The 21,858-nt window shown below is 45.2% G+C and overlaps 5 protein-coding genes across 7 annotated transcripts; 3 read left to right on the forward strand and 2 right to left on the reverse strand.

The window, feature by feature from the left end:
* Positions 1 to 8,997: 8,997 nt before the first annotated feature.
* LOC108551507 (inducible metalloproteinase inhibitor protein) lies at positions 8,998 to 9,805 on the reverse strand. 2 transcript variants are annotated; one of them, XM_017905708.1, is made up of 3 exons: positions 9,728 to 9,805; positions 9,429 to 9,541; positions 8,998 to 9,350 (listed from the first exon to the last, which is right to left on the reverse strand). In XM_017905708.1, exons 1-3 carry the CDS (start codon positions 9,777 to 9,779, stop codon positions 9,219 to 9,221), a joined length of 297 nt encoding a protein of 98 aa, XP_017761197.1. In that variant the 5' UTR covers positions 9,780 to 9,805; the 3' UTR covers positions 8,998 to 9,218. The 2 variants fall into 2 exon arrangements, with proteins under 2 accessions (XP_017761197.1, XP_017761195.1); XM_017905706.1 differs by lacking the exon at positions 9,728 to 9,805 and adding an exon at positions 9,631 to 9,685.
* A 5,160-nt stretch (positions 9,806 to 14,965) lies between these two features.
* LOC108551506 (chymotrypsin inhibitor-like) lies at positions 14,966 to 15,623 on the forward strand. Its single transcript, XM_017905705.1, has 3 exons — positions 14,966 to 15,069; positions 15,183 to 15,283; positions 15,389 to 15,623. The coding sequence occupies exons 1-3, from the start codon at positions 15,021 to 15,023 to the stop codon at positions 15,467 to 15,469; spliced, it is 231 nt and encodes a 76-aa protein (XP_017761194.1). The 5' UTR covers positions 14,966 to 15,020; the 3' UTR covers positions 15,470 to 15,623.
* A 171-nt stretch (positions 15,624 to 15,794) lies between these two features.
* Positions 15,795 to 16,594, reverse strand: LOC108551508 (chymotrypsin-elastase inhibitor ixodidin). Its single transcript, XM_017905709.1, has 3 exons — positions 16,501 to 16,594; positions 16,199 to 16,308; positions 15,795 to 16,080 (listed from the first exon to the last, which is right to left on the reverse strand). The coding sequence occupies exons 1-3, from the start codon at positions 16,550 to 16,552 to the stop codon at positions 16,000 to 16,002; spliced, it is 243 nt and encodes an 80-aa protein (XP_017761198.1). The 5' UTR covers positions 16,553 to 16,594; the 3' UTR covers positions 15,795 to 15,999.
* A 429-nt stretch (positions 16,595 to 17,023) lies between these two features.
* On the forward strand, positions 17,024 to 17,925 carry LOC108551509 (venom peptide CtAPI). Its single transcript, XM_017905710.1, has 5 exons — positions 17,024 to 17,125; positions 17,397 to 17,444; positions 17,507 to 17,619; positions 17,691 to 17,793; positions 17,847 to 17,925. The coding sequence occupies exons 1-5, from the start codon at positions 17,077 to 17,079 to the stop codon at positions 17,864 to 17,866; spliced, it is 333 nt and encodes a 110-aa protein (XP_017761199.1). The 5' UTR covers positions 17,024 to 17,076; the 3' UTR covers positions 17,867 to 17,925.
* A 2,065-nt stretch (positions 17,926 to 19,990) lies between these two features.
* Positions 19,991 to 20,932, forward strand: LOC108551504 (chymotrypsin inhibitor-like). Of its 2 annotated transcripts, none has more exons than XM_017905703.1 (3): positions 19,991 to 20,088; positions 20,372 to 20,505; positions 20,624 to 20,932. In XM_017905703.1, the coding sequence occupies exons 1-3, from the start codon at positions 20,034 to 20,036 to the stop codon at positions 20,702 to 20,704; spliced, it is 270 nt and encodes an 89-aa protein (XP_017761192.1). In that variant the 5' UTR covers positions 19,991 to 20,033; the 3' UTR covers positions 20,705 to 20,932. The 2 variants fall into 2 exon arrangements, with proteins under 2 accessions (XP_017761192.1, XP_017761193.1); XM_017905704.1 differs by having other exon boundaries at positions 20,390 to 20,505.
* Positions 20,933 to 21,858: the final 926 nt, after the last annotated feature.

Consider the following 21,858-nt stretch of genomic DNA (forward strand, 5'->3'; position numbering starts at 1 on the left):
AAAAAGATAGGGAGAATCTTTGCAATTAAGCGTAACTTATTTATAGACCGAGCTGTCGGGGCCCTCTCCGGCCGCTTTGCGAAATCAAAGGTGCAAAGCCTTGGCAGACGAAGCGGAATCGGAGGAAAATTAATGAAACACCGTGGAAGGGAGGCGAGAAGAGACGGGGCCGAAAGGTGGTTCGTTCTGGGAGCCTCTCGGCTAACTAGAGAGGCCTTTGAGCGTCTGAGTTCGGCTCAGCAGATCTGTAAACCAATCAGTGACGCCTCGTCGATACGGAAGGCTAAGTCGACGTAACCGGATCGCTCGACTAAACTGCTTACTTGATTATGGCGTTAGTTAGCGCCCCGTGGCCGCTCGCCTGTGTCACGCTGGAACCACCCCTTCATTCCGATCACGTAGATCGCTCCAATTTTCGCTGCCCATCGACCATGGATTCGTCGCTGACATTTCGCACGCGTTTCTCTACCCTGTGGCCGAAGAACATTGATTTTTCTCCTTTTCAGGCCGCTCCCTTCAATCGCGATTCTCTGTTCCTCTTTCACCTATCGTCTTTTCTCTTATCGTCGCTTCCGCTTTTCGATACCAAAACGTTAATAACGTTTAACGCAGACTTGATTGCGCCAGTCGTACTTGACTATGGTAGATATCGACTAATCTAGAGTGCCTGCATTACCTAAAACAATTAATAGTCGTTCCGGCGATATTTCTCGTATTGTAAACGATGCATAAAGACACTTAATTATATCCTACAATTATATCCACGATAAAGATTACGATTGCGAAAATTACGAGGAAACGAGGCGGATTCGAGTGGAAGGGAAGAACGACAAAGCGTGGACGTGCATCGTCTCGACCCCTGGGAGATTACAAGGGAAATACAGCGAAGATGGTACACACAGGGGTGGCTACTAAATTTCTGCTACGCGAATCCACGTGCGGGATGGCCTGCACCCTCTCGCAACGCGCAAATACTCTCGGGACGGAGTTATTCGATGGATTCGAGCGTGGTCAAACATCTTCGATTCCGCGTTTTCCCTTTTCACTCGTCTCTGGGGAATACCGATACCGGAATCACCGCGATCGTAGTAATTAGACGGCCCGTTGGCATTATCGACGCTATACGTTGCTGACGTGTAGCAGTCGTTTCAAAAAATGGCATTTTTCTCACGTGTAAATCCAATTCCTATTACTTCTAACTTTATCTCCTCGGAAATTGCATCAGATTTAGAAAATACTTTTTCCCCATCAGAAAGATAAGGATAGTACATAAGTGAGATAGTCAACGTTGGATATTATATCCGCACTAACTCACGAGTCGAACATCGCGAAACGAGATATCGATTTTCCCTAAAAATCAGAGTACCGTTTGATCGTAAAACTCACTGATTTCGGAGTGGTTTGGAAATAACCGGTAACGCAACGTTCGCCAGGCGTTAACCTATCGAGAGGACCGTTCACGGGGAACTCGGGAATACCTGCGTAAACGCGAGATCTTGGTCAGACAGGCTTAACTCCAAGGAAAAAATATCGTCGGCTAATATTTGCTCCCGAGAAGTATTTCTACCGCGTAGACGTTTATCGTTAACGCGATTAAGTAGACGCGTGATTCATTTTCAAACAGACGTTAATAACGATGACAAATACGCGACGGGTGTTATCGAATATTCGATTGATGATAGTAGTATGAGAATGTGTCGTGTGAGTAATTCTACTTTGAAAAAGGCACGAATTTGCGAGAATTAGAATTTAGGGAATTAGAAGAAGAATCAGAATTCGTTGACGTTAATAACGCTGACGAATACGTGACGAGTATTATCGGACGTTCGATTGATTCGCGATAGTCGTGTGAGAATGTATCGTGTGATAAATTCTACTTTGTGAAAAGCACGAATTCTTCGCGAGAATTAGAATTTAGGGAATTAGAAGAAGAATTAGAATTCGTTGGCGTTAATAACGCTGACGAATACGTGACGAGTATTATCGGACGTTCGATTGATTCGCGATAGTCGTGTGAGAATGTGTCGTGTGATAAATTCTACTTTATGAAAAGCACGAATTCTTCGCGAGAATTAGAATTTAGGGAATTAGAAGAAGAATTAGAATTCGTTGGCGTTAATAACGCTGACGAATACGTGACGAGTATTATCGGACGTTCGATTGATTCGCGATAGTCGTGTGAGAATGTGTCGTGTGATAAATTCTACTTTATGAAAAGCACGAATTCTTCGCGAGAATTAGAATTTAGGGAATTAGAAGAAGAATTAGAATTCGTTCGTGTTGTACAAACGCGAAGCGATCAAGCGGGTAATTCGACAACGGGGCGGTCGGGATATACCTGGTGCAGGAGCGCGAGCGGAAACTCGTGGATTTATAGCCGCTGGTTAATACCGAGCAAGGGCAGAGGACTCTAAATTCCGTGGACCAAGCGGCGAAAAGCAATGGCGGCTGTTCGGCAGGGCATTCTCTGTGTTTCGGGACGTTATCGCGTCTCCCGCAGGGAACGCGACCTGCCTCCAGAGATTATCCGTATTGGGGAGCGGAGCACGCGGTGTCGAGACAATGCCGGGATTTTCGGCTCGCCCGATGCGCCTCTGTTCCTCTCGATCCCGTCTCCCTTCCTAGTTAGCGGCGAGCGCGACTCCGCGAGCGGATCTCGCGAGGATTTCCAGCGTGCACTGAGCGAAAGATCCGCGCTGGAAGAGGGGCGAAGGTCCAAGATCGGTCGATAGATATAGCATTCGCTGCATATAGTGACTGCTATTATTTTTCGCCGAAAAATTCACCAGACAATGGCGGAGTCACCGAACGTCAAATGCAAAGTATAAATTTCAACCAAAATGGCTGAAAATTGCAGCGAGGAAACGCGATAGCGTGGTAAGTCGGATTAACCGTTTGCACTCGAGAGGTCAACTTCAGTCACCACTTCGTAAAATTTGGAAGATCGATATTAATTAACCCTTTGCACTCGAGAGGTGACTCTCAGTCACCCTTTGTTTTAATGTTACAACTTAAACAATGGATGTTGATAATTATATTAAGAATAGCGAAACAAAATTATTCTAGTCGCTCGTTTTTCACGCATGTTCGCCATTTTCTTTTTTTAATTTTAGCATAAAGAGTATCAGTGAGCTTATAAAAATCTAAGAAGAGCTTCGAATTGCATCTTCGCAACGAAGAAATCTTCGAGACCAAAGGGTTAATATATCGAATTTAATGTAATGTAACAGTGTGCGAGGTATCGAAATCAAATAATTCTACAATTCTATTATTATACAATTCTTTATTTACTGCTCAAAAAAGTATCGTCAGTTTTTTAGTAGAGAATCTTCGAATTTGTGGTCTTTCTTAGCCAAAAAATCGTCGAGTGCAAAGGGTTAATAAATTAAAAGGAACTTTTAATTTCGATTATATTTCATATTTCTTGGTGGTATAAAATAAACGGAGGCTCGAAGTCTTCTATGACGTGGGGTGCAGTCGGTGCACTGTCAAGAAGCGTGTCAAACCCTTCGACAAGGTTTCTACAGACTCTATGACAACCGATTGCTTCGAGAATCGATAAGTTGGATTATCACTCAACCCAGCTTCGAGACAAGCTGGAGGGTTCCTCGAAGCAAAGATAGATCTCGTCGCCATACAAATAAAGATTCCTCTTTATCTATTATCTATTTGAAGGAAGTACAAAGCGAAACTGAGAGTGCAAACAGAGAGATCAGTTTTACGCAGAAATGGCGTAAACGAGACGGGAAAATCGGACGATAACGAGTTACGTACGGTAATAATTTAAGCGAGGGCCATTAAACGAAACGCAAACAGTAACGGGAAATCGCGAGGAGTATTCGTGAAACATCGATTCCTCCGTGGCAAACATCCACGTGGACTCGGCTCACCGTCTCGTTCCCATGCCGAATTTTTTCCCATCCGTGATGTATCTCCACTCACGAGCTGCTCGATGCGTTTCAGGAATTTTTCAGCCCCGAATCTCCATGGCGAAAGGGAGCACGCGTCCGTTAAATCTCGGCGAGTGGCGATGCTTTCCTCGGCCGACACGGCGAATGTCATTTTTCTCACGGGTTAACCTCGGCCGGCGATGCCCCGAGCTATCGATATCATTCGCAGACTTCCGCCATGCCGGCGCAAACAAACGCCAGCGTCAGCCGATCCTCGCGGCCGAGGTCCACTTTACAGAGGGTGAATTCTCTTAACGTTCCTCCTCCGCCCCGACCCTGAATCCTCTTAACGCTTGGGGGTCGAGCAGAAGTACCTTCCGGTCGATCGATTTCCTTCCAAACGGAATCCGTCCTTTTTCTTCCCCGAGTTCTGCGCTGGCTTCCGATCCCAGGTTGCACGAGGATTTGGGTCAAGTTTCGCGCAATAGGACGCCAAAGAAAATTTGGGAGAAAGAAGACTGGGTTAAACGTTCGTTGCCGAGCGCCATTCGGTTGAGTTTCTTGCAGGGCCCAAATCCGCCAGAACGTTATCGGATCATTTGGATAGGTCTAATAAAGACACCGCTTGTTAGATATTGGTCTACGGACCCTGTTTACAATTTTCCATTTCCATGCAGCAAGATGTTCCGCAATTGTTTTGAATTACTTGCATTAGCAGACTTGGAGAAGTTGTACCACTCTTAAACATATTGACAGACAATCACGAAAAAATCCTGTTTACAATTTTCCATTTCCATGCAGCAAGATGTCCCGCAATTGTTTTGAATTACTATTAGCAAATTTGCATTAGCAGACTTGGAGAAGTTGTACCACTCTTAAACATATTGACAGACAATCACGAAAAAGTTTTTCACCGGGCCAAGATATTGTAGTCGATGTGATAATGGTTCCTTGGAGAAGACGACTAAAATTCAGGCAATACGTACCAACGAAATCGCATAAGTATGGCATAAAAATTGTGTTCCACCGAAGGGTACACATGGTCTGCGAACATACGTGAAGCTTCGTCGGTTTGACCGCGACTTCATTGTCAAAATTGCAGCTGAGAAGATCGCGATCTTCCAGTTTAGCCTTTCGGGACTGTTATATTACATTTTCGCGATTGCATAAGTTTAACGACGATATCGACGAGGTTGTTCGAATGGTGCATGGAGTATTCGCAGTGGAACAGTCGGAGGATGCAGCCCGCGGTGGCAGGTGACCGCCATGTTGGATGGAGCGAACGGGACTGCTCCGCGGATGTGCGTTATCAGCGATGGCTGTATTCTAGGGAAGACGCGACGGTGAAAGATCGGCTGAGTGGATCGTTTCTCGATTTCTTAGCCAGCTCGTTACGCTAATTGCGGAATGAAAACCGAGAAGCTCGTAGAGCAGGGTCGGATGCTTGTCGGGGCTAATAGAAATCTCTGTCGTTTCTTTACCGTTCCCCCTCAGCCGGGAAACGTATTTATCTTGCTCACGGCCGTTATTTCGTCCGTCCCGCTCGACGGATCCGACGATTCTGTCCGACAAGCCACCCAATCATTTTTCCAATCGATTTGCCGATCATTCGTACGAACGAACGCCCATTTCGGGAAATAGTCGACGGTAGGGATCCTCCGGGGGAGGGGAGAAGAGCGAGGAAAGAAAGGAGGCCCGTGTAACGAGCCACTTGTGGGGTCAATGAAAATTTCCGACCCACCGATGAACGATTCTTGCTCTCCTGTTCTCGAGCCTCACTCGAGCTCCAAGGAGACTCGAGGATTCCCCGGGATTAGAGTTTCATCGAACTGACTCTCGCTCGATCGGACGCCGTTTCCTCTATTGATCCTCGTTCATGGCCAGTTTTAAGTAATTTAACACGGCCGTTCCGCGCGAATAAACAGACACTCGTTCCGCTTCGATTGAATATTCATAGGAAGCCCGGTGTTTGCCTTTCGTCGGGATTATCATATCGGCGGATTTTCCCGGAGAACGTGTCTTCCCCGTTCGGCGAGATCGAAACTCCAGGTTTGATTGCTCGAGAAAATTCGCAGGAATTACCCTCCCGAGACGCGCGAAAGGATCATGGCAGGGAGAAGAGTCTCTCTCTCTCTCTCTCTCTCTTCTACGTAGGTCGAAATGGTATTGGATCGTATAGCTCGGCGAGAGCTCGCTTGCCGCTGTTTACCCGGCTTTTTTCCCTTCTACCCTCCTTTTCATTAATTAGCCCAGGATAAATACGAGCCGATTGAACAGCCTGCTCTCTTTGCACGCGCTGGCCCCTTCTCGTTCTCAGCCAAGAAGCCACGGCAAAGCCCTTCAGGCAGTATTTTCTAATCCACCGGAACCACCGTCGAGCATTTGCTTAGAAAGTATCCTCGTGCGCTTCATAATACCCCGGCTGACATTAGGGGCGCGGCGTTTTTAGCCGGGGTCTAGTATATCCTAACTATATCCACCCTGTTTCGCGTGGAGCACGGATTTCTTTACCGTGTTCCATAAAGAACCGTGTTCGGATTTCTTCCAGCCCAGTTATATATTTTCTCCTCTTCCCTCTTCCCTCTCCCCAACCGACGATTCGCGCGCAACGAAACGATGGCGGAAACTGTACCCAGCGGTTGGCGGTATACGCCATATGCCAGGCCGGAAACGGTGTATATTTTACGACGCAGCGAACAAAGACGGCACCCTCCCTCGATCTAGTAGGAAATCCCGCAAAGACCGAATTATAGGTGGCGGAATTTCATGGCGGAATGTCACTTTGATCCAGCGTTCATTCGGGCGAATGGAGTGGCGGCCGAGAGGCTGGAATGAACTCGCGATAATAATATACGCAGCGCGTAAAACGCGACCGGAATATAGCCCTGTACCACCCTCTTTCTCTCTCCGACCCGTGTCCCTAACAGAGACGCGGGAAACTTGACGCGCAGGGGTTGATCCAGCCGCGGCCATGTTGCTCGCTGCGGAAATTTCACAGTCACCCCCCTCGTCGGTGCTCTCCCGATAACAGCTTGCACGACAAGTGAACTAACAAAGGGGAGTAATCTGCGTCGTTACTGCGCCGTGGAAATTCGCCCGCGAAATTTCTGCCACGGTCTTTCGCCGATCCGCGCTGCCTCGCTGCCTGTTCAAACTTTTTTCCCGCTTGCCGCGAGATAAAGGCGGTGAAATGTAGCGAAAGGAACGGAAGTGTAACGGCGGACAGAGAGAAAGTCGCCCGACGTCGAGCGTCTCTCGCGATTGTTCCCTTGCGATTGTTTCGTCACGATGCGACGATGAAAAAATCGAAGCACTCCACGCGACGACCATTCGATAGTCCCATCGGAGTCTCGAGGTCGGACAGATTAGGACGGTATATTCCCTGAGAAGCGTGCTTCGCCGAAGTAAAGATCCCACTGTGACCCGGAACGTTGACTGTCATGGTGGTCCTCATCGGTGACCAGAGGTTGTCTCTTCGGTAGGGCCATGATGATCTCCAGTCTTCGGCCATACTAATTTTTTGAATTTATATTTGTTTTATTCCAACTATTCTTTGAAAACTTGACCAGCGCGAATAGATAGAGGACTTTGAGCAGAAGACGTTAATAATTTGCACGGTGTTTTGTTAGCCATATTATTCGATAATTCGTCGTTATATCATCGTCACATAAGAATAATGGAAATTTTATAGCCATACGAAAAGTGCGTGACAGTCAAAGTGTCAACCATCTAATCGCCGTTTGCCTACTAGGCAACTATGAAGGATGTAGCGCTCGAGCACCCTACACCTCCTCGGTTACGTGCCAGAGGAGGCGGATCTGTGGAAAATCTTTGAATTTCCGCCAAAAACGCGAAGAAGAACGGGACTGGGAGTAAACAGCGAGCGCGCTGTCTGGCAACCCCTGCGAGCCAGATCGATGCAACGCAAGCGCGGCCATTATCGACGGAATGCGGTGCAACGCGTCGTCGTTGGATATGCAGCGATAGGGAATCAAGGTCACAGGGCGAAAAACCGAGCGCACGTGGCACGCGACGCATTTTCGCGACGATGTGATCGTGCAGATGGGGCGGTTGGATGCAGGGGTGAGCTCTGGCGGCCATGTCGGTTCCCAATTAAACAAATGCCCGCTGGAAACTCGAGCAACCCCTCGGGCCAGGGTTACTCTCACCCTCTCTCTATCTCTCTTTCATCCATCCCGACGTTCCTCTCCGTTCGACCGCAGAAGGGGAATGAGCAGAGCGCACGTGTCGAGCAGCATGCGAAATTCGAATAGACGCTGGTCGCGACGAGTGTGCGAGTTACGTACGACCTACCTTCCTCGTTATCTTTCCTCGCGATGAACCGCCATCTTGTACCTCTTATTGATAAGCGATCCTCCGGTTCATTGCCGGTCAGATGCGTTTCGTCGCTGCGTATTTGCGAAATACCTGTTCGCGGAACAGAGACGGTGCAAAGCGAATATCTCTGCGCAAACGAATCGCCGTGGTGGCACGGTAAACAGTTGTTCCGTCGAATCCGAGAAAGCGAAACGCAAACACCGGCCTCCGACGCAGATAACCCTTCTGGCTGCGACACGGAGCGTTCAGACAAACGTGAGAGCGGAGAGGATAGGGGTGAGAGAGAGCACTGCGATGCGATAAACTTTTATCGCGACTGGCCTTATCGGCAAGCCGTTTTCGATTCCAATGGTCCATCGCGATCTCGCGGCCGACCAAGGGGCGACGGGGGAGGGAATATCGGGAGGCCTCGGTGCTTTCGACTTGTCCGTGAATTACATTACGCATCCAAATATTGAAGCCCCTCTTCCCCGGGTCAAACTGTTTGACTTTCCGATTGTTCTTGCTCGCGGAACTCGCTTTCGTGCCGCAAAGTCTGGCTCGTCAGCAGCCGGACAACGGCTCTGCCTTCGCTAATCTCGAAAGCGGCTTAAAGCAAACGCGACGACGATCCCACGGGAACCTGGATCTGAGGTACAGTCGGAGGAAACAGCGCGAAAGTGTGCACGTCGTTTCACCATTGCCGGCAGGTTGTGCAATCGATGCATCGCGGATAACGCTGAACTTTGTACGTGGAGCGAACAGGGAGAGACGCAAGACGACGAATGTAGAATAAATAAACGTTTAATAGACTGTCAGCGAATATTTTCCATCTACGCGATGGCGCAATCCGAGTTTTATTGCGAATCGAACTGCGTACCAGAGCGATACAGGCGTGTGCGTTTGGAACGTGTCGGAAGAATGTCAGCGCTTTGTTATCTACGTTCTTACGAGATTCGAGAGTAGAGATGATAGTTATGTAAGTTCGCAGAGCAATTACGCTGGGAAATATTAGTAAAGGATGGAGTCGAGACGCAGCAATGGGACAGCGTGACGTCTCTTGGAACAATTTTGTACGGGAATGCAAATGCCTCTGCGGTTCCTGGCGTAGCCACTCTTGCAATAGCAGGCGTCGTTACATCTCTGCAAGCAAAACCACGCTGATATCTACCGGTCGAATGATATCGAACCGAGTCGACCTCTGGATCAACTTGAACTCACGATATTTTTGATCGGACAAGGTTGGCCCAGGGTGGCACAAGTGGTTTGACAGGCGCTTCCACAATGGTATTCCTCGTTTGGCATGTCACAGACGAGTTTCTTAGCGTATGCGGCTGAAACACAACGAACTCTCACTATCCATCTCGATTTTTCGGACTCTTTTGAAAATTACGTCACCTAGACCAACTGGTAGACGACTTACCGGTGTACAACACCGCCAAGGTGACGAACAATAGAACAACGAATCTTGACATCTCTCAGAAAATTACGTCACCTAGACCAACTGGTAGAAGACTTACCGGTGTACAACACCGCCAAGGTGACGAACAATAGAACAACGAATCTTGACATCTCTCTGAAGCACTCGATGTTCTCGATTAAGTATAAACTGGCCTGCGAATGCGACAACTGATGCTTATATACGTTACATAAATGTTTTTCACTCACACATCAAATCTAGGGTAAACGAACACATTCCAAACAAGTCATTACGATATTGCCTCACCATCTTGTGATTCCCCTTTCTTTTCCTTCTACAGAAATGTAGCTCGATCACTTTTTTCCGAACCGATGCTTTCCAACATCCTTGCAATTTATTATCTTCCTATCCTTGATCTCGCAAACCTGTATTACACGAACCGCGTATATTGTTTTCCTATCTGGGATGCTATATATTTTAATACCGTATTTCCACACTGAGTGATCAACGAAATTCTTTCGCTTCTTGGAAACGATTGGATTCTTCCGTTAAATAGTCTGGTGCAGAATAGTAATGCTTCCCCGAACGTGGAAGTCTTTCCAAGTCTCGATTACGCGATTTTATCGTAATAAAGCGACACGAGTGTTATGAGTATTATGATTGTCATAAGGAGGGAATCTTCGAAAGGAAAAACCCGCGCAGCAATACATTATTTCCCATCATCGATCCCCGAGATGGACACTGTCCGCGTTGACAGTTGGGGAAAAAGAAAGTTCAGAAACGACCAGAATAGTCTGATAGTTGTCAGTGACCAAAGCTCTGTCTATGAAAGAAACGTCCAGGGAAGTCAGACAGTCAATAGGAATCATTTTGAAGGTGGTCACTAGTGACCATCATTTCGTGGACACTGTTCAACGTCAGGTACTCGACTACCGGGATGGCTTTATAACAGCAGTGGCAAAATTATCAGGTTTTGCACTGTTATCTTGTACTTTGGTCCATGCTGAAACCCGAATTTCTATATGCAATACACGTTCCAGCAACAAGACTACGTCGGAAAAATACAAGTCGGCTGAGAAGAAAAATCTGACATTTCGCAAATTTTGTAGGTGCTTATATAATGTTAGTTCTTGGTGGGATGAAGATGACCATTGGCCCTTAGTGAAAGTAGGAATGAGTAGATTGTGTTTGAACTCTGAAATCGGTCTGCGTTTATTAGCTAGGCCCTTTTAGCGACTAACAGCTACTAGAATAGAATAAAAATAAGAGCCAACGAATCGTTAGTCACCCAACATTTCTTTCCGATAAGATATACAAAGGTTTACAGATATTACAGAAATTAATTTCTCGGTGTCAGATAAATAAATCTGTTCAGCCCAGATATCATTAATCGAGGTATTTTCTGCGTGTTTTATATGTATGAATGGGAATGAGGTTGAATAAGTGAAACTCATTTGCGATGATATAAATACAATATATGCGGGTGCAGTCTAGTATGAATGATGTTTGAAAAATGTTTAAAAGAATGTGCTAGAATAAAACAGTTATGTGAGAATCGTCAAAGAGAGAACATGGGTATGTAACGGTTAACCCTTTGCACTCGACGATTTTTGGCTAGAGAAGAGTAGAAATTCAAAGATTCTCTACTAAAAAAACTGACGATACGTTTTTGAGCAGTAAATAAAGAATTGTATAATAATAGAATTGTAGAATTATTTAATTTCGATACCCCGCACACTGTTACGTTAAATCAAATTTGATATATTAATTAATATCGATCTTCCAAATTTTATGAAACGGTGACTGAAGGCCACCTCTCTAGTGCAAAGGGTTAATAAGAGTGGGAGAGAAAGAGAGAAGAATTTTCTAGAAAGTGTCAATTATTTTTTGGTTTAAAAAAAAATAATTTAATTAGTTTTTAACCTAATTTAATTACTTTTTAACCGAACCTAATTTAAACCGAAACCTGATTAGTTTAGGTTTACGGTCGCTATCTGTATACCTATTTCTAAGTACACCTGTCAAATTGACAGGTAAAGGAAACCACGTGCCTTTTTTTTAACGATTAGTTTAATTTAAAAACAATTATATATTATATTATCAGCCTTAATATAAGTTAACTAAATCTGTTACCATCGTATAATTGGAGCAACCCTTCCGTCAAATTCACGGGTTCCGTAAATCTAGTGTTAAAATAGTTTATTGCGAGTTGTTTTCATTACTTAAATATTTCTATCTAAATATACTAATGCGTTAACTGTGAAGAAACGTAGAAGATTTGGTGGTCATTTCTATCCACATTTTAGACGAGTGAATCATCAGACGCGAAAGAGAAAAATACACTTGGAATTTTCTCATTAAGTTACTTAGCATTAACGTGTCACATTTAATGTGTTTAATACCTTCCTTTTTTATCGTCAGATAAATCTTAAAAAAATTTCGAGGAATCCATGTATATGCGAGATTATCGTTCATTGTATGTATCAATCGTACCCCTTTCTTTCCTCTCTTTCCTGTCATTGACTTTTTTCCAATCCATGAACAATTCTAATTACGCTGTAATATTTGCGCGTTGTTGGTGAAAGACATAAGTCTCGGAAAATCGCGTGCTTCATTTTCACGGACGTTTTTCCCGTTTACGCGACATTGGGAATTTACCAGAATCGGTAATTCCGTTTCTAAACGCGCTAATGCATATGCTCGTGGCTGGAACCCTGGCGTCGAGGCACGATGTCCTTTACGATAAGACGTCTGACGAACGAGGATGGCGATTTAATGTATCGAAATGGAAGAACGCGCAACGATACCGTTAATACGTTATGCACGTAACTCGGAACAGAAGCCGAGCCGGCATAATTTTCCCATGCGTTATCGCGCCAGGTTCAGAGATTATCTCTGTAAAGCTATTTCTGCTGGGGAAATAGGACGGTGTCGTAGATGTAGATCTACCGGATGAAAAAGTCCGTCGTACGAAGTTGTTTAGAGAAACTTGCAGGGAGAATAGAGAGCGTTTAGCATTGTTCGAAACGGAGGGACGCTGATTGGACGCGTTAATATCGGGTCACTGTGTCAGAACGGCCGTTCCATGGGGGGCAAAATGGTGGCCCTTGGCAGGGACAAAGGAGCCACCGCTCGCCTCCTGTGACGTGACGTTACAGAGGGGTGAAAAGTGGAATAGAGAGCGAAGGGCGAACGTCTGCGGGCAAGCAAGAAGGGAAGCACTGGTCGAGGAGGGTAACTCGAGCACTTCCAATCGAGTTTTCCGCTGTCACTGGCTGCTGGTCCCCGTTGACGAGCAACGTTTCTTCCAGCTTCACGGCAATCCCGTGAAAACGCTAAATAGGTCGAGCGAATCGATGTCGACCGACGGTGAGAACCACGACGAATTTCTCGACCGTTGCAGACGTTACGGTCGTGTTACGCGACCGGTCCATCTATCGGCCGATTTCTCCGAGAAAAACGAAACGCCGGAGAAAAAAGGAATTACCGACGCGAAGTAGGAAGAAACGAGGTAATAAATTTCATAAAGGGGCGTTCGACTATGGAAACGAATTATTCGCGGGCAGGGAGGGGGTAAAAAGGAAACGAAATGGAGAAAGTCGGTGCTGAGTGCTCAATAATAAATAGCATTTTGACTGTCGGATATTCGATTGTCGACGCTGGGTCTGGCTGAATAAAACGTGCAAAAGCGGAGAGGAAGCCGCGAGAGCGACGAAGAGAGAGGGTGGAATTCGTGGCTCGTTGTCTCCACCGACAACGAAACGGCATTTAAGGTAAAAGCAAACGTCGATAGGAGAATCTGCATTGGATTGATCGCGGTGCTGACAAGGTGAGAGCTCACCAGTCTAAATTTCCCAATCGAATCAGCCGAGGCTCGACCCTTTTCACTCGCTAATTGCTGGGCCCTCGCTATACCTCGCGATTGGCAAATCGGTACGACGAGGATCCAGGCTGATATCAGGTCGAAATCACTCGAAAGGAAACGTTTATACAAAAGTCAGGGACTTTTCCGGGTGTTTATGAAATTTAGAAATAATTAGCAAACAACCGATAAGTAAATAGGCGCTTATTATCCGTGCTACGCATTACGGCTGCAAAGCCGCAACCTCGAGGTAACTGCTCGTAATCGCTGAAGTTTCGGACGATTGAACAGTAGAAACTTCGTATTGCTCGTGGTGCACCCTGGGGTTCCTCGTTTCCCCGTTATGCCTCATGTCTTCCTCCTTTTAATAGCATTAATAATTAGTTCTAGCGAATATTACGCAGCTGATCTTTCTCGTAATTGCGTAAGTAGTTGCGGAGCTAACGATATAATCGAGACACAATTAAGGAAGAACGAAGAATAGGAAAAATCGCACAGCGTGTGAACGCAATTAGAGAAGTATCTAAACGTATTCCACTTTCTACTCGAGTATTTTTCATAGCAGCAACCAATTTTCCTCTGTTCCTAGGCAGAATCGTGCCAAACAAGTATGATAAAGATCGGGATAATAAATCTCAATAAGAACATTCACTCTTTTATTCTTAATTTCAAAATGGCGGAAGCGGAAACTCGAGTTTTTCCGCAATGCGTGATGCGTATGATTGACTGCCAAAGAAAGGTATCCCTTCGAACCCTTTGACAGTGTTTTCATAGGCTCCATGACACCAGCCCACTGCTTCGAAGAAACTATTCAGCTTATCAATTTTCCTCGAAGCAAAGATAGATCCGGATGCAGGGTGACGCCATCCAAATAAAGACTCGCCACGCGAATTTTCTGCTCTTCATTTTTATCATTTACACGAGAGGTTTAAACGGAGAAAGCAGACCAGAATGACGCAATGACGCTGACAAGAGATTTGTTATGGTACCCGTTCGATATTCTATCGCGAATCGTTATGACAACCGATATAGCAACGAAAGACTAAGGGAAACATCGTTATAAATACACCTTCCAGGTCTATAGATGCATACTTCGAGATCCATACCTCTGTCAACGCGTTCCCGTTTCGTAATTTGCTCTAAGAGGATTTCTAGGATCCTCTCGAGTGTCGTGGCAGCGATTATCAAGTCAACTCGGAACGAGGTGCGAAATGGCTAGCGAAGGTCCGACACAAAGGCGTCCGTTTATCGTTGACAGACGTGGTCGTGTAAAACGAACGCAGGATTCCTCTCGTTTACATCTTGGCCGCGTGTTAGCCGGAAAAGAAGAGAGGAACGAGATAAAGAGAAACGGAGATACGTCCGAAAAGATGAACAAGGATGAACGCAGCCGAACGAGGAAAATAAACGAGCTAAAACGATCTACGATTCCCTGGTTTCGTAAGGCCAGTATATAAAGGCAAGTAGTTGGGGAAGTTGGCCAGTAGCGTCAGTCGCAAGCGTCCGTGACAATTCGGAGCAGAGACCGACAATGTCACGAATCCTCCTAGTTTGCCTCGTCGTCATGGCGGTTTTCACTAGTAAGTTCACGCATGAGAATGCGATCTTCTCGATGTCCCATTCCCTTTTCATCAACTATGGGTATCGGTGAGTCAGAGGAAGTTCAGTGACGGATAATTTTGTGTTCTCGAAGGTTCCTTCGGTCAGCAGTGCGGATTGAACGAGGAGTTCAGGACCTGTGGATCAGCCTGCGAGCCTTCGTGTGCCAAACCACGCCTAGGCGTTTGTACCTATGTCGGTATCAACGTTTACCTTTATAAATTACTCGCTGATCCCACGTTTAACTTTATAAATTAGTCGCTGATCCCACGTTTACACCGATTCTTTCGTCTTTTTCAGCAATGCAAGATCGGCTGTCAGTGTAAGACCGGGTTCCTGAGGAACGGAGAGGGAACCTGCGTTGCTCCGGCGGACTGTTAGCAGCTTTGAACGTGTGCTTCATCATTCGTGGATTTTTATCCACTATTTCGCTTTCTCGCTTCTACCCATGACCACCACTTGGCCACGTCCTTCAACTTCGACCCGGTACAATGTGTACGGTCATGCTAATAAACTGGTGTTTTAAATCCTCAAATCCTGCGTCGATTATTCGCCAGTCCACTTCAGCCATATCGCTAAATTCGAGAAACGTGTCGAGATTTCACGGCCGTTTTCAATGTCAGATTATCGCGTACCTGATACACGCTGAAACAGGATAGACGCAAACACGGGTTAATCCTTTCGGAGATAAGTGGCGAACAAGTAACGTTTTACGACAGCGGTCGCTTTAAATTTGCATTTATTCGCGTTATTTGCGCGGAATAATTTTCCAACGCAGACACAACGGATACAAGAAATGAGATAAGCAAATATACGAAGCCGAATTCACGCGTGCATTCGTGACATTTTCCTTTCGAGAGTTAGCACTTTCCCACATAGCCATCCAGATGTCACTTATGCCTCCACGAATCCTAACATTTGCTACGCTCGACGCACTGGTTTTTGGCATTTCTCACGTATCCTTTGATGCAATTACAGGCTTCCACGCATACCTGGCGGAAATAAACGTGTTAATCGAGAACGGTGCGTCAGTGTGCATAGGGAGAATTAACGAGAACGATATACAGTCGAAATTCTTATGATACACGAGTACTCGATGCCTATACTAACCGCTGGACACGAAACCGGGGGCTGTCCACACCTCTGTTCACATTTCGTTCCACATGGTCTAAATTCCTGGTTTGGACCGCATCTTTGTGCAGCGCAATTGACGCTGCTTACTGTAATGAGGCGATGAAACGATAAACAATCGAGGATAGGTAGCTCCTTTTTCGGAGGAAACGAAAGTACTCGGAGATAAACGTTCGGAGTAAGCAGTAACGAGGATGTACACACGAAAGAGGGCAGGAGACGATGTAGGATACAAGAAAAATTCGAAAGCGATGGTTTCCAGTTAGGTATGAAGTACTTACTGCAGACGAGAGCAACGGCAAGGATGAGAAGAAGAGTAGACACACGAGACATTTTCGAGTAACAGTTTCGACCACGAGCCAACAGTTGCTATAAAATGCTTCACGAATATTCGCGACATAGACTTCGAGGTGTTTATATTGTAAAATTCATCCTTGGAAGAATTGTTGCCTTCATTTATCACATTTTTATCGTTCTACTTTTGCGCCCGCTTCATACGTATCGCGACGAGCGCGGAGGATAGCTAATGGAATATTCGGTACACGTGTCGAGAATTAGGCGAATTTTTTTCACTCGACGTCGTGCGATGGATAAACGTTAAATTTGAATTTAAACTCGCAGTGCAAGTGCAGGGTATTCTAGGTCATTGGATTCGGCTCGAGATACGAGATAGCCGAGGCACGCACGAAAGAATAAACTCGGTCGCGAGCACGAGCTCGTTTGAACAACGATTATAAACGTCGGGAATGAATTATACTGTCCTCAAATAAGCCAAGGAGTTAATATAAAAAGGGACTGCGCGACGATCGCAACGCAATGTCTGATTTCTTTAATCCACCGTGAAAATCTGCGGAAAAATGAAGCCCATCGCGACAGTGCTAGTAGCGATGTCTCTCTGTCTCATACGTAAGTGCACTAAACGTTCCTGTCAATTTTTGCTGTCGCCTAATAACCATAAGTCATCCGGTTAATTTTCTCCCTCGTCAATCTCGGTTCCTCATCTTTGCGCGTTTATCCTCGCGGACAAGCGATAAGCCATAATTCGGTTCCCTAATTTCCACGCGCTATCGTTCGCTCGTTAGCATAAAAGGACGATTAAAAGACGACACGAGGGAATGATAAATTATCCGGTGCGAAACACTGGCCGATATTCACACCGAGAACATTACTCTTTCAGTCGTGCCCAATAGAGCTCTGGTGGCTGCTGACGACACGAACGGCTCTGGTAAGTGTGTCAAGTAATTATCAAACATTTTGCTGCGTTCACGATTCACAGTGGAGATGTAGGTTCTTCCACAGAGACGTCGATACTATGCGGCAGAAACGAGGAGTACACGACGTGCGTTCCCAAGTGTCCGGAGACTTGCGAGAACCCCTTCCCAGAAATCTGCACCCCAGACGTAAGTAGAAAAACGAAGACGGGAATACCGATAAAAATCAAAATTCCGAGGGATATTATCGTTTCTTCCAGCCTTGCGTACAAGGATGCAAATGCAAATGGGGATACTATAGGAACAGCCGTGGCCAGTGCGTGAGCATCGTGGCGTGTATACTCGACATAGTTCAGAACCAAGGTGAGTGTAACCGCAATTTTCGATATTTTCCACGAATCGTTATCTCGTTGCAGTCCTGCAGCTGAAACCGTGAAGCGATTCCAGCTTGGCCAAGGTACACGCGACGTAATAGAGGTGGATAGACGTCGGCACGCGTTTAAGAAGAATAAACACAGAAAGTAGTAGGATGTAGAGTGTACGCGAGAAGAGAAATAAATATTTGCGTGACGCTATTTATTTGGTTTTAATAATCTCCATTCCGGTACATCTTGATACCTCAAGTGAGACGCAATGGCGCGGATGAATTTCAGTTAAAATCGTCACCGATGTCAAAGATCATGACCTCCCTGTCCGGATTATGGACTCGTTAGCAGTTCGCCGCGTGTCTCAAATGTGCCGCGATAACGCATTATCTCGAGGTGATTTCTTTTGGAAACACGTATTGCGTTAAAATGTAACTCGAGAAAAATATTTACTCACCGGACCCGATCGAATCGTCGATCGCAAACCTCGTTGGGAAAATTTCCAAGCGCGGATGCAACTGTCGCGGGACTAACGATCATCGGGTTCCGCTAAATCGTGCCGTCCGATTTCGACAATCGTGACTATTCGAAAGGTAATACGGATCGGGCACGGTCGATCGAAAGATCTAGTCAGACCTGACGAGAGAGGCAGGATCGAGGAGATAAACCAAGGCCGCGTTAAAAATTCCGCGCAGCCATCTTTGTCGAACGCTGACTTCTAGGAAGATCTCAGCGAAGATCAAACAGCGTAGAGTCAACGAAGAGCGACGAATAGGAGGACAGGTCTGATAACAATTGCCGATATTTGCGGAAAATAAGCACGCCCTTTGCTATCAAAGGCGCAACCCGAGAATATCCCTGACGCCATCGCGATCGATCGAGGTCCTCTCGCGAACCCAACGACCCACCAAATCCACGGTTCTTTGTCCTGATGCGTCGAGTTACGTAACGCCGGTCAAACTGGTCGGTATTCATCGCGATCAAAACGTCGTATCCGTGCCGTAAAACGAGCCACGACGACCGTGAAACTGGCCCTATCCTGACTTCGTCGATGAGGGATTTCGTTGAGGAGGAAAAGAGGGGCTAGCGAGGAAGGCGACGTAGACCTATGTTCGACTTTCTACCTGGACCCACGGCGATCGTACAGTTGCTTCCACGCTTTTGTTAAGCCGAATCGACCGATTTCCGATTAATCTCGGAAAACAAAAGAAACCGGGCGAACTAATGCCGAGATTAGCGGGACGCGAGATAAGCGAGATAACACGAATGGTCAACCACAATCTCACAAGGAGAGTGCAAGATTGAAGAAAGAAATCAATTAGAGACGGGAGAGAATGGAACCAAGGACCTGCATCATAGGAATTTCCTGATATCGCTATTAGGCCACAACGCCATTTAAAAATCATTGGAAATAAATCTGTAGATATAAAAGTAATAAAACTTTAATCGTAAATATCTCAAAAACTATCGAGTAATGGCGACTATAATGATATATATTCTTGAGCTGCATGACGAAATCTACAAACCCACAAAGTTTCAATTAAATCGGTGACACGAAGTACTTCAAATTCAATCTCAGTCTCAGTCTCTTCTCGACATTTTGCCTTCGCAATTATGCTATTGAGAATACGATATATGCAACAAGTACGTTGAACATTGTAGCGACCAAGTTCTCACCCTTGCCAATAGATGGATTCCTCGACTTCCCTTAAATAGAAGTTCCAGTGCTACCTAGGTATCCCTGGTTTATGGCAGGGCCTGCTAAAGTGGCTTTAATGATGAGTCCGCTAGCAGGCCCGGGACGAAACGCATCCCTTCCTTTTCCCATAGTCCTTCCACCTGCTACCCTATCAATAGCAACGACGACCACGGGGATACCACCAGGCCAGCACCATAGTAACACCAGCCCATCATCGGGAACCACAAGAAACAAAGAAGACAGTTGGTATCAAGCGCTTCACTCGAATACATTGAGTCACTATTGTTCTCAATAAACCTCCATCTTGGAAACTGAATACTTGAAAGTGGTATCTAACCGAGATATATCCTCTTCGTACAAACTTCGATATTCTTTCCAATTTCATTTACTAATCAAATTTTTATCATATATCACGGCTTAAAAATGACGATAAAAGATAAGACGAAACATATAAAACACGGACAAGCCTTCAGCATTCAGAGAAGTGATTCGTGATTTGAATTATTGTTCATGATTTGTAAACGACTTCGATAATCGTCATGGCTCGTACAGTAGCTTTTCTTCTCCTGCTCGTTATAGGACTCGTTTACGGCAGTAAGTAGTCGCACATTTTAACGTATTTTTCTTGTGTCGTCTTGACCTTGTTCAATTTCTACAGTCGATAGTTAACTCGTTTTCCATTTTTGCCTCGTTCTACCAACGCGTTACGATTATTTCTAAAAATTCCCGGGGTAAGTTGTTCCGAGATAAGTCGTATCTTCGAAACAAACAGATATATCGTTACGATTTCAATTGTTTTCCTTGTTTACATCGATCGTGTCAGGCTATCGTCCACTTTAGTAGCGTTTGTGACAGGGCATTTTGTGACTGTAAACAGAGAAACTCGTTGTTACAGCTACGCAGTCCGCGCCAGGACATGAGCAAAACTGCGGACCCAACGAAGTGTTCAATAGCTGTGGATCCCAGTGCGTGGACACCTGCGAGAAGCCAGCACCTCCTGTCTGTACTCTGGTCAGTATCTCGTTATCGATAAGTTTATCTTCTCGTGAGCAACGTTATCACATTCCTCGACTGTCAATCGACCAATCGCGAGACGACGTTTGACACCCACGTGGATTTTCTGTTACAGGAATGTGTGATAGGTTGTGAATGTAAATCAGGCTACGTGAGGAACAAACTCAATCAGTGCGTCCTGACCAAAGATTGTTAAATGGATGATGAAATTGATCAACGAAAATGTTGTCATACTAGAAGTATGACGAACAAAAATATTATAATCCAACGAAATAATTACCATCGGCGATTTTTTGGCCAAAGTGTTTAAGGATTTTTTGTTACAAAACTGAAGATATTTTTCTTAGCAGGATTAGAAATCGTGTGATAACACGTAGAATTATTTGATTTCGATACCTCGCACACCGAGATGTCATATTTATGAATATCAAACTTTGAAATTTTATCAAATGGCGACTGAAGGGCGCGTCTCGAGTGCAAAGGGTTAACACGTTAAGTGCCTTGCTTGCCGTTCCGTTCAGGCCCAGACTCGGCCGTCAAATGGGCCACCGGCGGCAGGCATGAAATGTTCAGAAAACTCGGAGATACTGTATCAATTGTTATAACAGGTATTCCCAAACATTAGGTCCTAAGATGGCGAAGAATTTGACACAAAAATTAGCACCTTTTGTAACAAATGTAGGTCCAAACTACACCTTTGTTTATCCTGTTTTAATATATTACATTTTTCTTTTATGTGTTTATAATATATACTATATTACATATATATATATTAATGTAATATATTAATATAATTAATATTATATATAATATATTATATTCATATAATTAGACTAAATAAAAACCGATGTCGCCTAAGCAAAATATTTAGTCTCACAATCAATGAGCAATACCGGCCCAGCCTAAACGAAAAGCATCGGTCTAGCATCGGCCCCTAGAGCCTAACGTAATCTTTACACATGGAAATAATTGAAGTAAAACGCCTAAAAATGTATGCGAACCTAGCCACTGCGATACTAATTTTTCTTTAAAATTGTAATCGAGCGATCGAATGATCCTGAATAAAAAAGTTGATAATTATTCACCCTTCTTATTCGATTAACTAAAAATTGAGCAGTTCTCATACGTTACGCGAGAAATTGAACAGAAGATAAGTGCCTGTGAATCACGAACGAATTAAAATCGGAAACACTGTTGCGGCAGAACCTGATTTCTTCGAATCCACGAACGATACGTACTCATGTAAATATAAACAGACTCGCATAATCAGGCATCGTCAGAGCGTCGAGAGATTAAACTCTTAGCACTCGACGATTTTTTTGCTAACGAAAAGTTGCAGTTCGAAGATTT

This window comes from Eufriesea mexicana, unplaced genomic scaffold, assembly GCF_001483705.2.
Source record: "Eufriesea mexicana isolate 0111107269 unplaced genomic scaffold, ASM148370v2 scaffold3014, whole genome shotgun sequence".
Classification (NCBI taxonomy): domain Eukaryota; kingdom Metazoa; phylum Arthropoda; class Insecta; order Hymenoptera; family Apidae; genus Eufriesea; species Eufriesea mexicana.